This window comes from Sarcophilus harrisii, chromosome 1 (genome assembly GCF_902635505.1).
Source record: "Sarcophilus harrisii chromosome 1, mSarHar1.11, whole genome shotgun sequence".
Taxonomy (NCBI): Eukaryota; Metazoa; Chordata; class Mammalia; order Dasyuromorphia; family Dasyuridae; genus Sarcophilus; species Sarcophilus harrisii.
In genome coordinates this window covers 694,885,019-694,901,188 of record NC_045426.1, presented here as the reverse complement: position 1 = coordinate 694,901,188, position 16,170 = coordinate 694,885,019, and the positions used below count along the sequence as shown (strand labels likewise).

General features: G+C 44.5%; 1 protein-coding gene across 8 annotated transcripts in view; it reads left to right on the top strand.

The window, feature by feature from the left end:
- The window catches only part of NOS1 (nitric oxide synthase 1), a 415,858-nt gene extending 399,987 nt beyond the window's left edge, over nucleotides 1-15,871 (top strand). For 6 of the 8 annotated variants that reach the window (XM_031948666.1, XM_031948665.1, XM_031948667.1 and 3 more), the window contains 5 exons: nucleotides 6,038-6,177; nucleotides 10,101-10,162; nucleotides 10,259-10,366; nucleotides 13,860-13,907; nucleotides 15,595-15,871. In XM_031948666.1, coding sequence (XP_031804526.1) covers nucleotides 6,038-6,177; nucleotides 10,101-10,162; nucleotides 10,259-10,366; nucleotides 13,860-13,907; nucleotides 15,595-15,672 — 436 coding nt within the window. In that variant the 3' untranslated portion in view covers nucleotides 15,673-15,871. Of the gene's footprint in view, nucleotides 1-6,037; nucleotides 6,178-10,100; nucleotides 10,168-10,258; nucleotides 10,367-13,859; nucleotides 13,908-15,594 lie in introns of those variants that run through there. The other 2 variants (XR_004231301.1, XM_031948668.1) reach the window with 2 other exon arrangements.
- Nucleotides 15,872-16,170: the final 299 nt, after the last annotated feature.

Below are 16,170 nucleotides of genomic sequence, written 5' to 3'. Positions count from 1 at the left end.
GGAGAAAGAGAAATAAGCAGAAAGAGAAAGATAAGCAGAGAGAGAGGAAGAGAGAGTCAGAGAGAAATGGAAAAGGCAGAGGGAAAGAGACAGATGGACAGAGATGTCCACCTGATACCTGAAAAAAAAAATTTCCCACCATAATGTCCTCCAAAGCAGACATCCAGTGTTTGCTTGAAGACCTCCAGGGAGAACAGAACTACTTTCTGGCGCTGCCCACCCCACTATGGGACAGCTTTCATGGTTAAGAAACTTTTTCTGCCTCAGTTACAAAGATGTGGCTTTCAGCTCTCACTCCTATTTCTGGTTTTGGAGCCATCAGAAGACCGAAGGGTTAGGGTTAGGGTTAGGGTTAGGGTTAGTCATGTTCTCCACCTGACCGGGAGCTTGCCTGGGGCTTTCCATGACTGTACCTCATCACCCCTGATGTCCCGGGCTCTGACCGGGGCTCATTCTAAGCTCTGCCTTTCCCCTCCCTCATTCACTCCTGCCCCTTTTGACACTCTGTACTTTATTAGGAAAGCATAAGGCTGATAACTGGCCCAATCGGGGCCTCGTTAGTTGCTCTAGTTGAATTCAAAAGTCTAGAGGGAAACATTGATTATTGAATTTTTTCAGGCTCCCTTCTCAGTCTCTTGTTTACATGAGAAAATGGTGGCTGATTCTAGGTATTTAAAGAGCCCCAGATTAGAAATCAGGAGATCTGGATCTGATGCTGATTAGCTTCATAAACATGGACAAGCCACTTCTCGGGTCCTCAGTTCCTTCTTCTGTAAAATGAAGTTGGATGTCATCATCATCACCGTCATTGCCATCATCATCATCATCATCACTTTACCTGTTTTCTCATTTGTATCTCACAAAATGAGAGGGTTGGATTAGATGGTCTCTGGGTTCCCTTCCAATATGATTCTCCCTTATTAAGTGGCTGTTATTATCTCCATTTTAGAGATGAGAAGGTTGAGGCTGAGAGAGGTTAAAATCTATTGGGTTCCTGATACTCAAGGCATGAGTGACCTTGGGCTGATACCCTCATCTCAATGAACCTCAGTTTCATCCTCTGTAAAAGTGGACCAGATAACCTTGAAGGTTCCATCCAGTTCCAGATCCTCTTCCCAAGCTTAACTGACTATTTGGGAGAAGTGTGGAGTCCATAGCATTCAGTGTTGGAGAGTATGGTGGAGGGGAGACCTGGGGAACAATAAGGAGGCGCTGTAAAGGCTGGAGATTGACTCCATGCCCAGATTTGGAAGGTGCCGGTGGGGGAGAGCGGAACCTTTTAGTGGGCAGCTATCACTTCAGGATGAAACAGATTCAACCTCCACGCTGCTTCCTGGCTCAGTTTGTTTATTCCTACATCACAAACACTTACCCTCCATCTTGAAAGCCCCTCATAATGTGACTGCCACCTACCTTTCCCCAGGAGGTGTGTAATCAAGGTCTGCTGAGAGAAATGAGAGCCAGAGGTGATTGCATGAGGGGAGAGGAATAAATGGAAAATAACAAATCAAGAGATTAGCGATTAGCGGGAATGGGAGAGCAAGAGACCCAACTGTTTAATTAGGGGCAGAGACCGGGAGACCAACTGGGCTGCTTGGAGAATATGCTACTTTTGTATCCTGCCTCAGAGGGTTATTGTGAGCATCAGGTCAGTCGTGCTGCCTCTCTCCTCCGATTACCTTGAACGTTCTTGTCTGGGCACCCTCTTGTGCCACCTAATAAAATGCCAGCCCCTTATAACAGGACCTTTTGTGCTTCCGCCTTGGCACGTGTCTGTACTCAGCATCTTGTATACCATAAGCACTTAATTTAGTTCTTTTCTGGCCGTGACTGACTTATAAAGGATTTGAGGATGCAACTAGGTGGTGTAGTGGGTAGAGCACCAGTCCTGAAGTCAGGAGGACGTGAGTTCAAATCTAATCTCAGACATGTAACACTTCCTGGCTGTGTGGCCCTGAGCAAGTCACTGAACCCCAATTGCCTCAGCAAAAAAACAAAAACAAAAGTTTTTGAGTATGGATTGAACTCAGGGAGATGAGTTTTCCTGGCACCTTTCTCAGTGTGCCATCTAGGGATTAATAAGCTTAGGTTAAGTTGAGTTGGCATTTTGTAAACCTTAGTGTTGAAATGCCAGTTATTATAGAGGTTGAGGAAGAGGTCAGATAGGTAGGAGAACAACCAAGATATTAAAAAGCATTTAAATATTAAGGACTTATGGTCATCCAATCCAAGGAAGGAGAGAATGTCCTTGGAGTTTTTGCCTGGTAGTCCTCGGGTATTCCATTGGGAATTATTTCCGATTATTCCTTTTTCAGACTTTGATGGGAGTCTCTCTTGTGAGTCACCATTAGATTAACCCCTTGGAACAATACTGATAATATGCAGCCATAGTGCAGAGAGCATTGAGCCTGGCTTTATGAGTTCAAATCTCAACTCAGATACTTTCTTGTGGGTAACCCCAAACATGTCACTTCACCCTATTTGCCTCAATTTCCTCATCTGTAAAATGAGCTGAAGAAGGAAATGATCAACCACTCTGGTGTCTTTGTCAAGACAACCCCAAATGGGGTCACCAAGAGTCATACCTAGGACTAAAATGACTTAACCACTGATAATAATAATCGCTATTTACATAGCAATTCAAGTTTTGGGGAAAAAAATCATGGGACAGGAAGGAAAAAAAAAACTATCCTGGTGATACCAGGGGAAAAAATGTGTGTGTGTGTAGAGAGAGAGAGAGACAGAGACAGAGACAGAGAGACAGACAGATTGAGAGAGACAGATAGAGATAGAGAGATTCAGAGACAGAGAGAAAGAGAAAGAGAGAGAGAGAGAGAGAGAGAGAGAGAGAGAGAGAGAGAGAGAGAGAGAGAGAGAGAAGGAGGGTATGTATGTGTGTGTGCTTGGAACAAGAAAACTGGGTTCAAATCTCTTCCTAGCCTTAGAAACTAAACAAGTGACTTCACCCTGATGTGCCTCTGACAATTGCCTAGGATTTAGGAAAGGAGGAAAAAAATATCTATTAAGTACCTACTATGTGCCAAGTCCTGTGCTTAGGGCTTTTAGAGAGAGATGAATCACTTCATCCTGTTTTTTCACATAAGTTTCATGAAGTTGTGATTGCCTATTGACTCTATGTCAATTTTATATTGCTGCAATATTATATATGCTGTGTACTATATTATGTGTTATATATATTATGTATTCGAGGGTAGTAGTTGTAGTAGATTATACTCTGTACTATTATTATGTCCATTCTATAGTTGAGAAAACTGAGGCACACAAAAAATAACTTGCCTAAAGTCACAAGCTAGTAAATGCTTTTTAATGCTAGGAAGCTTGAAGTCTGTGCTTTTCTTAAATGGACCCCCAAACTGGGCTTTGGGAGACAGTCCAATCAATGCATGTAGGGACAGTGGGTTTAGAAGCCAGTAGCCAGCTCCAAAGAGCATTCAGAGACAGGATGGAAGGGGCCTGGCAATCTTGGCTACCGGAACATCCTCCTGTAGATCAAGTGGTTGCTCAGGGAAAGATTATGGGATGACAAGACCCCGGGTCTGACCAAAAACCAGCCCGGTGGCAGTCAGACAATATTATGTCCATATTTGAAAAATGGCGGCACCCAAAGAAGGAGAGAAGACTCATCTGGGAGGAATGAGAGAGAACCCTGAGTACAGAAACTATTAAAGCAGGATTCCAAGGAACTTCTGGCCCCTGACCCATGGACAGAAACAGTCCCTTGTCAGGAGAATTCAGTTGCATTTCTTATTTTTGGCCAGCACATCTGCACAGAGAATGCCACTCGTTAGCCAAGCTATACAACTTTTACCAGGGGCTGACAAAAGCTTGGAAGGCCTGTTCTTCAAACTGTCGGCAAGGATTCCTAGGAAGGTGGGGGTTAGGGACAGATTGCCAATCACAGTTATATTTAGATAGAGAGGAGGCCTTCTTTTTCTGCTGTGGATCTCCCTCCTGATCCTCATTCTGCATAAGAAGAAGAAAGGGAGGAAGAGGGAGTCCTGAGCAGCTGTTACGTGTTTGAAGGGCAGCACAACACAAGAGAAAGTAACCGGAACTCCCAGCTGAGGACCAGGTTTCAGATCCGATCATTATGTTGGGACCTGCCACAAATTGTTTTAGTCTTTCTTCAGCAATCTTTGTACTCTTATTTGGAGTTTCCTTAAGCAAAGATACTGGATTAGTTTGCCATTTCCTTCTCCAGTTCAATTTACAGATGAGGAAACTAAAGCAAACAAGGTTAAGGGACTTGCTCGGATCATACAGCCAGGAAGGGTCTGAGGCTAGATTTGAAGTGGTCTTCCAGACTTCAGAGCCAGTTCTTTATTCACTGTGTTCCATCTCCCTAAATTACTCATTCCTTCAGAAAGGAAGAACACAGATGAGAGGACTACCCACCGTGACTTTCGAGGGACCCTTTAAGAAAGAGACTTCAGAGTCTTGTCTAGCTTTAGCCCCACCCTCTGGTTCTTTCTTGTGTTCAACGTTGGGCTTCCTGTTGCACCTTAAGTCTCTGTCTGGGAGCTAACACATGTATCAGGTAAATACAGGGGGCTATTTTTATATGGTGTATATTTAGTCTGCATCTCATTGTAAGAACATTGAGATGATTTTAAATAACAAGGCAGGATGAGAGAAGCTCTCTAATGCCGATAATTTAAGACCATGGGATCACTTTTGGAAGAAGTGCCAAAGGGAAGGTGCTCCCTGCCATTTGCAGGGGAGAAGTCTCTTTCCCTTTCCTTCCTCGGAGTTTACCCTGAGTGGGATTCACCTTCTCGTTCCCAGCTCTGGGTCTTGGCTCTTCTTAGAGAATGTCCCTTTGGGATGAGAAGATTTATAGCTAGGACGCAATCTCTTTTTTAACACGTAAGGAAACTGAGGTCCTATGAAGTGTCCTAGCCAAGAACAATTCAAGTGAATTGTGTCAGTTTTGAGGCTTACTAGTTGTGAGAACTTGAGAAATTTCTCTGGGACTCAGTTTGCTCTTCTGTAAAATGGAGATAATAATATGTCTAATACGTACCTCAAAGGACTGTTGGGATCATCAAATGAGTACCTTGTGAACTTTGATGTGCCAGATAAATGTCATCTCTTTTTATGAGTTAGCTCAATGGGCCAATCCCACAAGGAATAAAGATGGTGGGTACAGAGAAGTGATATCGTAAGATTATTCCTTACCAGGTAAAGGCAATTACCTTCGCTTCACATCATTAATAGTCTATTCAGGGTTGAGACTATATCACTAGGGTAGTGAAATAAACAGAACCAGGAGTTTGGGTGCTTCCCTCACAAAAATTACTTTTTGTCCCAGGCAAGTATCTTTTTTTTTTCCTGAGGCAATTGGGGGTCAGTGACTTGCCCAGGGTCACACAGTTAGGACGTGTTAAGTGTCTGAGGTCAGATTTGAACTCACCCAGCTGCCCCTTGAGTAGCTTTTTTCAAGGGTGATTTGAGCCACTTCAAAAGTCAACAAGGAGGCACTATAGTACATAGAGCACCAGGCCTGGAGTTAGCAAGCCCTGAGTTCAAATTCAACCTCAAATACTTAGTAGTTATATGATCCTGGACAAGTCATTTCACTCTGTTTACCGCAGTTTCCTCATCTGTCAGATACATTAGAGAGGAAAATGGCAAACCAGTCTAGTATCTTTGTCAAGAAAATCCCAAATGGGGTCCAAGAAGAGCTGGACGTGACTGAAGTGATTAGACACCAACAAAAATCAACTTAGAGATTAGAAAATACCATTCCACAAGTTGTTTTTTAAGTCCTTACCTCTACATCATAATCTCATGGAAAAAGAAAGAGGCAAAAAAATGGAGAACCGTATGGCCCTGGGTAAGTGATATGACTAGCCTGTGCCTCAGTTACCCTGCCTGTAAGATCCAAATGTCAATAGACCGCAGTGAGAAAACATTTTCTGTGAAGAAAATTACTAGAAAAGGTAGCTTATAAATATTTTTCCCCGAATGGAGGAAGTTCTAATTTTTCCCCCTCTCTCCCTAATTTCTTCTGGAGGAACCTCCGAAAAGCACCCAATGGCTTGGCTGATGAGATTAACTTTGAGGATTTCTTGACCATAATGTCTTACTTCAGACCAATTGAGACCAACATGGATGAAGAACAGTTGGAGCACTGCAGAAAGGAGAAGTTAAGATGTAAGTCTGATGAGAAGATGTTAAGTTTGCCAGAGGGAGGCCCCAGGTGTCTGGAGATTAGGCAGTGGTACCCCCAACTTGGCCCTGATCTTCCACAAAACTTCATTCTACAACGCATGGTCAGAGCGAGAATTTGAACTCAGATCTAGTGGGTTCCTACTATACTGTCTTATCAAGGTTTCTTATATAGGGTGTCCTAAAAATCTTAGTGCAGTTCCAGACTATTAAAACTTAAAATGGCACCAAGACTTTGGGGGACAACTTCTGTATGAAACAAAAAGCATTTTTATGAAGCACTGGGATATTATTAAGGGATTCCGCTATGTTCTGGGACTATGAATGGAAAAGCAAGATAGTCCTTTCTTTTCTTTTCTTTTCTTTTTTTAAATTTATTTAATAGCCTTTTATTTACAGGATATATACATGGGTAACTTTACAGCATTAACAATTGCCAAACCTCTTGTTCCAATTTTTCACCTCTTACCCCCCCACCCCCTCCCCTAGATGGCAGGATGACCAGTAGATGTTAAATATATTAAAATATAAATTAGATACACAATAAGTATACCTGACCAAAACGTTATTTTGCTGTAGAAAAAGAATCAGACTCTGAAATATTGTACAATTAGCTTGTGAAGGAAATCAAAAATGCAGGTGTGCATAAATATAGGGATTGGGAATTCAATGTAATGGTTTTTAGTCATCTCCCAGAGTTCTTTTTCTGGGCAAACTTTCTTTTCTTTTCTAATGAGGGAAAACACTACCTAGAGGAGGGAACAGGTGCGGGGCAGATGGGAAATCCTTAGGGAGGAGCGGCATTTACAGACTTATAACAAGACCCAGTTCTTGTTTACCTACAGTGATGAGGACAAGATGGATCCCATGAGGTAAATAAACCCAAGTGAGTTATTGTTATTAATAAAGAGACATACATGGCATAGTGGATGGAGAGCCAGAATAAGAATTAAAAAGACCTGAATTCAAATCTTGCCTTCCAATCAATAGACATTGAACCACTAACAACTACTGTTTTGAGTCTAGTCATCCAATTAGTTCTAATTCCATCTGATTACATTACCGTGTCTCTGTATCATCTCTATAGAAAGAGGATGACGAACTGTATCAAAAGCTTCATTAAAACTAGGTCTCCTCATTATCTAGACTAATAAACCTGTCCAAAAAAATGCCATTAGTGAGAAGTAGATCCTGTGTTTGATGAAAGCAGGTTGGCTCATTGTGATCACTGCTTTCTTTTCTAAAGGTTTGTCCACCCTCTCTTTCATAATATATCCTAGGATTTTCCCAGGAAAAGAAGTCAAGTAGACTGCTTATAGTGTGGCAGGCTCTGATCACTTTCATTTTCTTTTTTTTCCCCCTAAGGCAATTGGGGTTAAAGTGACTTGCCCAGAGTCACACAGCTAGGATGTGTGAAGTATCTTAGGCCACATTTGAACTCAGGTCCTCCTGACTTCAGGGCTGGTGCTCTATCCACTGCACTACCCAGCTGCCCCATTGCTTTCATTTTCTAAAAATTATGGTATTTACCCTTCTCCTATCCTACCTTACCTTTTCCATCTTCCATGAGCTTTTAAGTCTCACTGATAATGGCTCATCAGAGATTTTATTCCTGAGCATCTCCCATGACTCCTCATCCCCCAGATTAGTGCTACTTCCATTACCCCATGCTGTCTCTCTCTATAAATATATAATAAACCTCTTATTTACATTATTTCAATTTACTTTTCTGAACTGTATACTTTCAGTCCCTAGAGTCATTAAATGTATTCTGTTACTGCTTCAGTCACTCAATAAACATTTATTAAATAGGCACAGTACTAAGCACTGGGATTACCAAAAGAGACAAAAGAAAGCCCTGTCTTCAAAGAGTTTGCCATCGAAGAGGAAAGATAACAAGCAAATATATATGCGACAATAACTTATATACAGGATAAACGGGAAATAATTTAAAAAGAAAAGCCACTGATATTAGGAGGGGCTGGGAAAGGCTTCCGGTAGAAGCTGAGATCTCAGTTGGGACCTCTAGGAAGCCAAAGAGGTCGATAGTCACAGCTCTGGAAGGAGAACATTGTAGAGAGAATCAACATTATCAGGGCAGCTAAATGGTGCAATGGATAGAATACTAGCCCTGAAATCAAGAGGACCTGAATTAAATCTGTTCTCAGTCATTTGACGTTTAGTTAGCTGTGTTGGTTACTGGGCAACTTAACCCCAATTGCCTCACCATTTTTTTAAAAATCAACATATAAAACTGCCAAAAAGCTATTCCAATGTCAGCTGCATGATTCGAACTCCATGCCCAGAAGTCCCACCGTGTATCGGACTATCGGAACCCACGGGGCGCACCGTGTTCTGGGCTGGATGTCATCTTTTAAGAAGGATGTTGACAAATGGGGACATATCAAAAACAGCCACCAGAAGATGATGATGGGGTCATAAAAGCATAGCATATGGAACTGAGAAGAATGATAGTCTAGAGCTGGAACAGACCTAACAGGCCAGCTAGCTCCATCTTCCCATTTAACAGATAAGGAAATGAAGGACAGAGAGATTATGACTTAAAATCATCCAAGACGGTAATTGCGAGCGATGGGATTTGAACCCAAGGTTCCTGAATCCAGAGTTGGTGCTGCTTTCTCTAAACCACATTGCTTTCATTGCTGTCTTCAACTGTGAAATTAGACGGATTCTGCTCGGCCCCAAAGGGCAGAATTAGGACCAAAGGATGGCCATTACAGGGAAGCAATTTTGGTCAAATGGGGTGACCTCCTTAAAGATTAGCTGTTCAAAAATGGAATATGTTGCCTCATGAGATAAAGATTTCCCCATCAGTAGAAGTAGAAGCTAGAAGCAGAAGTAGAGCAATCACTTACTGGGGATATTATAGACAAGATTTATGTGCATCAAGTAAAAATAAGATCAGATCACTCCCCGGTATCAAATTTTTATGATTCTGCAATAAGATTAGATTAATTTATTCTATATAATCCCAGGGGTAGCTAGGTGACTCAGTGGATAGATACGCCCGTTCTGAAATCAGGAGGACCTGAGTTCAAATCCAGCCTCAGATACTTATTAATTATGTGACCCTGGGCAAATCACTTCACCCTGTTTGTGCCTCAGTTTTCCCATATGTCAAATGAAATGGAGGAGGAAATAGTAAACCTCTCCAGCATCTGTTGCCAGCAACAACGGATATAATTCCAGAGGGCAGAATAAGTGAATGTAACAAGACTGACTTTGCCTCCCCCTACAGAAGAATGATCTAATAATCAAATGGAAGGATCGGCCTTGTGGGATGATAGTTAGCCACAGGGGAGTTAGGCAGGTGGAGCTGAAAGAATTAACTGGCCAGTGCCAGTATCCCCAAGCCATCCTCTTTGACAAATATTTATAATGTACAGATTACAGTGCAAATAATCTAGAGGCCATAGCAAAGTGTACTATGATCCATTTCTAGAGTGAGTTTTAGCTCGCTGATTCAACTTTTTGGTCATCTCTTTCTTAGTTGGGTTGATTTCAGAAGAGAGGAGAGAAGGGAAGCTTCTAGTTCAATGGTCAATGGGGACATAGCTTCTTCTGGCTTCTTCTGTGTATGATGGAAGACCTGATGCTCTGGGAGCTAGCCCAGTAACCACAGGGCTATTATTTTCATATCTAGGCAAGAAGTTTTAACATGACTGATTCTCATTCATTCTCTCTGTCTCTCTCTCTGCCTCTCTCTCTCTCTATCTTTCGCTCTCTCTCTCTCTCTCTCTCTCTCTTTTTCTCTCTTCCCTCTCCCTCCTCTCATTTCTCCCTCCCCCTCTTTCTTTTTTTCCTCTCTTTTCTTTTATCTTCCTTTCTCATATTCTCTCTGTGTGTCTTGCTCCCTCTCCCTCCCTCCCTTCTTCCCCCTCCTCTAGTTCTGTTTCACATGTACGACTCTGACAGTGATGGACGGATCACCTTGGAAGAATATCGAAATGTAAAGTATGGTCCCTACCTTGGCCCTCCCCTTGCTTTCCAGAAGGCCTCTGCACACTGACTCAGACGTCACTCAAATCTGTCTCTGCCTTGGTAGGTGGTAGAGGAATTGCTTTCTGGAAACCCCCACATTGAAAAGGAGTCAGCCAGATCCATCGCTGATGGAGCCATGATGGAGGCTGCCAGTGTCTGTGTGGGTCAAATGGTGAGTACTGGAAGACTAGCCAAACCTTCCTTGGTTGTGCTTCTCAAGGACTTGTCTGTTCCTTAATGGGTAGAAGGTGAGCTCTTCACATGGGTAGCTTGAGTCACAAAATGTCTGCCTTTCCTGTGGTGTCCGGAGTGGAGCAGAGAGGTGTTTCAGCTGATGAAAAGCTTGTGTGTCCCCTAATGATATTACCGAGAGACAGACTGCCAGCTGTAGCCATGTGAGCTCAGGCGCTGGGACCGTCCCCGGAGATGGAGGCTTCGGGTCATTTTATTTACTTGTCTTTTTCAGGCCGGTCCTTGGGTCCTGAGGGAGGCTTCTGGCTAGGTAGAAATCTGGTCCATTCAGCAAATTAAACTACAGCAGCACAGAGGCCCACGGCACTGGTCACGAGGGTCTGGGAGGCCCGGCTTGCTTCCATACTGAGCCAAACTCCCATTTGATTTAATTATACTTTCCCTCCTTAAATTACTCCCAATCCTACTTCAGTTTCAATTGGCGACAGCATTCTTAATTTCCCATAGTAAAATTGTTGGCAGCTGCTGAGCAACATAAAATCCACAGACACATTTTAGTAGCTGCTGGATCTCTGTGTGTATGTGTGTGTGTGTGTGTGTGTGTGTGTGTGTGTGTGTGCTGTGCATTTCCCAATATTGCTCCATTTTTGCTAAAGTCATTCCCTCCAAAGTCTCATCATGGTGTGGCAAACCTGGGTAGTATAAAACTTTGGCAGGCCCTCGCCGAGCTTGGAAAGGCTTCAGATGTGGGGTTAGGGATGGGCTGTACATCCGAAGAGATGTCGGTTAGTTCACAGAACTATCAGGCAAATTCAAAACTTATGGAATGGCTAGACCCAAAATATAGTAGGCAGCTAAGTGACCCAATGGATAGAGGCTGGGGAAGCCATTTGACTTGTTTGCCTCAGTTTCTTAATCTGTAAAACGGAGCTAAAAATAGCACCTGTTTGCTAGAATTGTTGTGAGGATCAAATGAGATAACATTTGTAAAGCACTTGGTAGACTTTAAAGCCCTATGGACCCGGTAGCTGCCATTGTGGTTGTTACTTAATGATTAGCTATCCTTTGGAAGGTCTCTAGCAGAATGCTCCAAAGAGCTCTCCTTAACCTTTTCCCTTTCAACCGTCTTATCAGTGGCTGGGATGAAGACATAGAAGACGTGTTTATCAAAACTGCAGATAACACAAAGCAGGAAGGCTCCGCTAACGCCTCGTGTGACAGTAACCAAAGACATCTCAAGGGGCTACAAAAATGGCCCGTAATTAAGACGGTGAAATCTAAGGCATAAATATCTGTAAAGTCTTATTCTCAGGGTCAGAAAGAATCAATTCAAAATTATAAGATGGAGGAAAACGTGGTTGGAAGCTTCTTTGAAAAATATTGGGGATCTTTTGATGACTACAGACCCAGAAGATGTCAACAGTGTGACATGGTAGCCTCGGTCACTTGGGTTGGTTTAAGAGAAGGATAGCAGCCAAGATGAGAGAAATGATAATCCCATTCAGGACCCACTTAGCCCTGGCCAGATCACACAGGAGTATTGTGCTCATCTGGGTTGGGGGGAGAGTCATATTTTAAGGGACCTTGAGAACCTGCATCACAACCAGAAGGGATCAACCAGGACATGACGTCCTGTCAAGACCATGTGATCCGAGATTCTGCATAAGGAAGAGAACATGGAAAAGGGAAGACTTAGGGGGAAATGGAAGCCTTCTTCCAGTATCTGAAGGGAAGTATCTTCTTCCAGTATCTTCTAGGAAAGAGACTCCAGAGAGTGTGAGTAAGAACGATGGGTGGAAATGACAGAGGCAGATTTAGGCGTGATACAAAATTCCTAATGATGATGCATTCTATCCCAGAATGCAATGGGCTCTCCTTTATGGAAGGTTTTCAAGCAAAGGCTTGGGATGGGTTAGAAAAATCCATATTCAGGCATAGGCTGTCCTTTAAGGTCCCTACAGATCTTTTGTCTAAGAATGACTATGGTTTATTTCAGGGAGGCTCAACCCAAGTTGACACACAGTAACGATTATTTTGGTAACAGTCCCTCAGATGGTCCACAAATGCAGTTGTAATCTGCCTTGGTGGAGGGATTATCCGTGCTAGAATGGACCAGCAGATTGGCAACAAGCATTTACTTTATTCCTAAATGCTGAAATGCAAATAGAAGCAAAATGAAAGTCGTTCCTGCCCCTGAGGAGTTTATATTCCAAAGTGGGGGGGGGGGGCGGGGAATGCAACACATAAAAGAAAGCTGACGTGACAATAAAATCATGGATCCATGGAAGCATCTACAGCATCCATATCTGCATAGTGCTTCAAAAAGTTTGGTAAGCACAAGCCTGCAAAACTTGGGAGGTAAATGCTACAGAAAAGGTTTCCATGAGAGATACGTTACCTTTACTTACCGTGTGGGTATTTGCGTTCAAGTATTTTATGTAAATGCGACACACAGTAGGTTCACGAGACTATAGGGCGAGAATCCGGGAGAGACGGAGCTTGGGAGCACCTGGGCCTCTCGGACAGAATTCTTCCCTCTCTGGAATCTTAACAGACAGGCTGGCCTTGCAGTCAAGGAGATTCCATCCCGGACACCTGCTCAGTTGTGGACACATGAGAAAGGTCAACCTTGGAGCCCTGGATAACTTTCGAAAGCTAAAGTGATGGGCTAGCCCAGAGCGGGAGCACCCCCAGGAATGGAATTACGGACCCAGAGCCTCTCCTCCCCAAAGCTGTGTATGAACACACACACACACACACACAGAGAAATATACACATACACACAAATACACATATACACACAAATGCACTCAGACAAAAACATACACATACACAAACACCACACACACATTATGATGGAGACATATACAAATGCACGTACATACAGATAGATAAAACCACACACACACATTTCCACATAAGCACACCAATGCAGCCATACACCAAACACAAATGTACACATATACGCACAAATGCATGTGCACATTTGTTGTTTAGTCATTTTGTGACCCCCATTTTGGAATTTTCTTGGCAAAGATATTAGGATTGGTTGGCCATTTCCTTCTCCAGCTCATTTTACAGATGAGGAAACTGAGGCAAGCAGGGTGAAGTGACTTCATATATGTATATGACGTGCATATACACACATACATACATACGGATCCCATACACACACTCACAAAGGGCTCCTCAGGCTGGTGAAATCTCTCTGCTGGCTCACCATTAGCCAGACCCCATCTCCAGTTAAGCCCCTTTCATCCCCCTTCTCCTCATCAGTTCTTCCCCCAGCAGAGGCCCAGCCTAGTTTCCTTGGAGTCCTGTGGTGGGGAAGGAACCCTGTGGACCTTTGGCCTTCTGAACCCCCAGACTCCCGCTGTGAAGGACAGAGGAGCAGCCCGGGCTAGTTCTGGACCAGCACTTTTGTCCCTCCCTCTCCCTAGTCTCTGCTCACTTTTTGTTTGCTTCATTCCTAGCAACCGGATCAAGTGTATGAGGGAATCACCTTCGATGACTTCCTAAAGGTGGGTGCTACTGGAACAAAGGAGGCCCACCTTCTGGGAGCACGAGGGCTGGAAAGAAGTTAGGAATGGCGGTCCTTGTTGAGCTGGTGCTCTCTGCCTTGAGGGGTGATCGTGGCTGTGGGAGGGACAAGCCAAAGCCCTGGGTCCCATGAGGCTGTAAGGGCTCCCCATTTCTGGCTGCCCCTGGGACCAGGTCCCACACGGAAGGAGAAGCGCTCACTTAGAGAGGCTGAAAGCTCTCACTTCAGAATGCTCAGCAGCTGTCTGCCCTTTATTCACAAGGACATTCTCTGTCCTTTCAGTTGGGGTCCAATGGGAGAAAAGGGAGCCAGAAAAGATATGAAGGGCATGAAGGAGAGAGAGGGGGAGATAAAGAGGAAGAGAAGGAGAGATAGAAGAGACAGAATGAGGGAGAGAAACGAGAGAAATGGAGGAGGAGCCAGGGAGAGAGAGAGAGAGAGAGAGAGAGAGAGAGAGAGAGAGAGAGAGAATGAATGAATGAATATGAGGGAGAGAAATGAGAGAAATGGAGGAGGAGAGGAGGAGGCAGGGAGAGAGAGATAGACACAGAATGAGGGAAAAATAAGAAGAGAGAGATAGAAAAGGAGACAGACAGGAAGAGAGAAAGATAGAGACAGACAGAATGAGGGACAGAAATGAGAAGAGAGATGGAGGAGGCAGGAAGAGAAACACAGAAGGAGAGAGAGAAGAGAGATGGAGGAGGAGGCAGGGAGAGAGTGACAGAGAAATGGACAGAGAGATAGAGACACAGAGACAGAATTAGGGAGAGAAACAAGGAGAGAGAAGAGAGATTGGAGAAGGAGGCAGGGAGAGAGACAGAGTCAGAGGAAGAAGAGGGATGATGAAGGAGGGGAGGAAGGGAGAGAGACAGAGTTTAAAGGCCAGAATTGTTGATTAGGACTCATCTTGAGGTCCTAGCCCGGCCGAATGGAGGCTTTCTCTCACTTTTCTGGGGCCTCGATATCTTGCTCTGTAAAAACAGAACAGTCTTTCCCCTGCCAGATGCTTGGTGTAAAGCTAGTTGTTTTAAAAGTGTTTGCGGTGGCTCGGGGAGCAGAGAAGCTGTGCTCATTAATCACTCACCACAGAGCCCCAAGCCCAGAGCCTCCACTCGCTCCTCAGTAACACGGGCCTTGGGTCATTGCTCATCTGGAAGAAGGAGGCCGGAGGCCAGCACTTAGTAAGCACCAGGCCCATCCCAAATCCCGGCTTTACAAATCTTATCTCACTTGGTCCTCACAACAACTCTAGGAAGTAGGTGCTAGCAGCTAGCAGTATCATCCCAGTTTACAGGTGAGCAAACTGAGATAGGTACAGGCGAAGTGACTGGCCCAGTGTCACACAGCTGGACCAGACTGAACTCAAGGCTTCCCGGCCTTAGGCCCGGTGCCCCCTGCCCAACTCAGGTGCCTCTAGACTAGAAGGGAACCTGAAGCAGGGCTAAAAGAACCGCTTGAAAACCAACTGGGCTTCAACCCCCTGCTCCCCACTTCCCACTTGCGGTACAGACAGAAGTGACGGATCTCCATGGACCCTTCTGCACGTGCTCAGAGCTTTTTGGGCCTGGCCGAGGGGCAGCGGGGAGAGGGATGGCCATGGGAATGGACCGGCTTCTCCCCCATCGGGCCTGGCAGGCTCCCTTTAATGGTGACTCCTCCCATTCCAGATCTGGCAGGGGATTGACATAGAGACCAAGATGCATGTCCGCTTCCTCAACATGGAGACCATCGCCCTGTGCCATTGACCTCGGCCTCCTCCGCGGGCCCGGGAGCTGCGCTCCGCAGAGGCCAGAGATGTGGCCGTGGCTGTGAGCAGCAGGGCTGTGGTTCTTTTGCTACTGACATGTCCACAATCATCCAGCTCACGTGCTTCCTAAACCGAACGGACAGCGTGGGAGATCTCACTGACTTTTTACCTCCAATAAATTAGGTTTTATTAATGAATGTGGCCTTGGCCTGTGTGTCCACAGAATGGTACCATCATCTTGGAGCTGGAAGGGTTCTCGGGAGCTGTTTAGTGGCACCCCGCTGGGCGTACCCTTCTTCCAAAGGGTCTTGCCAGGTCTTGGGCAACATTAAGGCCAACAAGACGTTGGCTAAAGGGCTATTTTTCTTCAATCTGACAAAACAAGCAAAGTGGGGTTCATACTCCAGCAACTTGAGGAAAGGAAAGCTTTGCACCTCCTTAAGGAAGATTTCAAGTAGCCCTCTCCCCTAGTGGGATCCCACAATCCCTTGCTGTT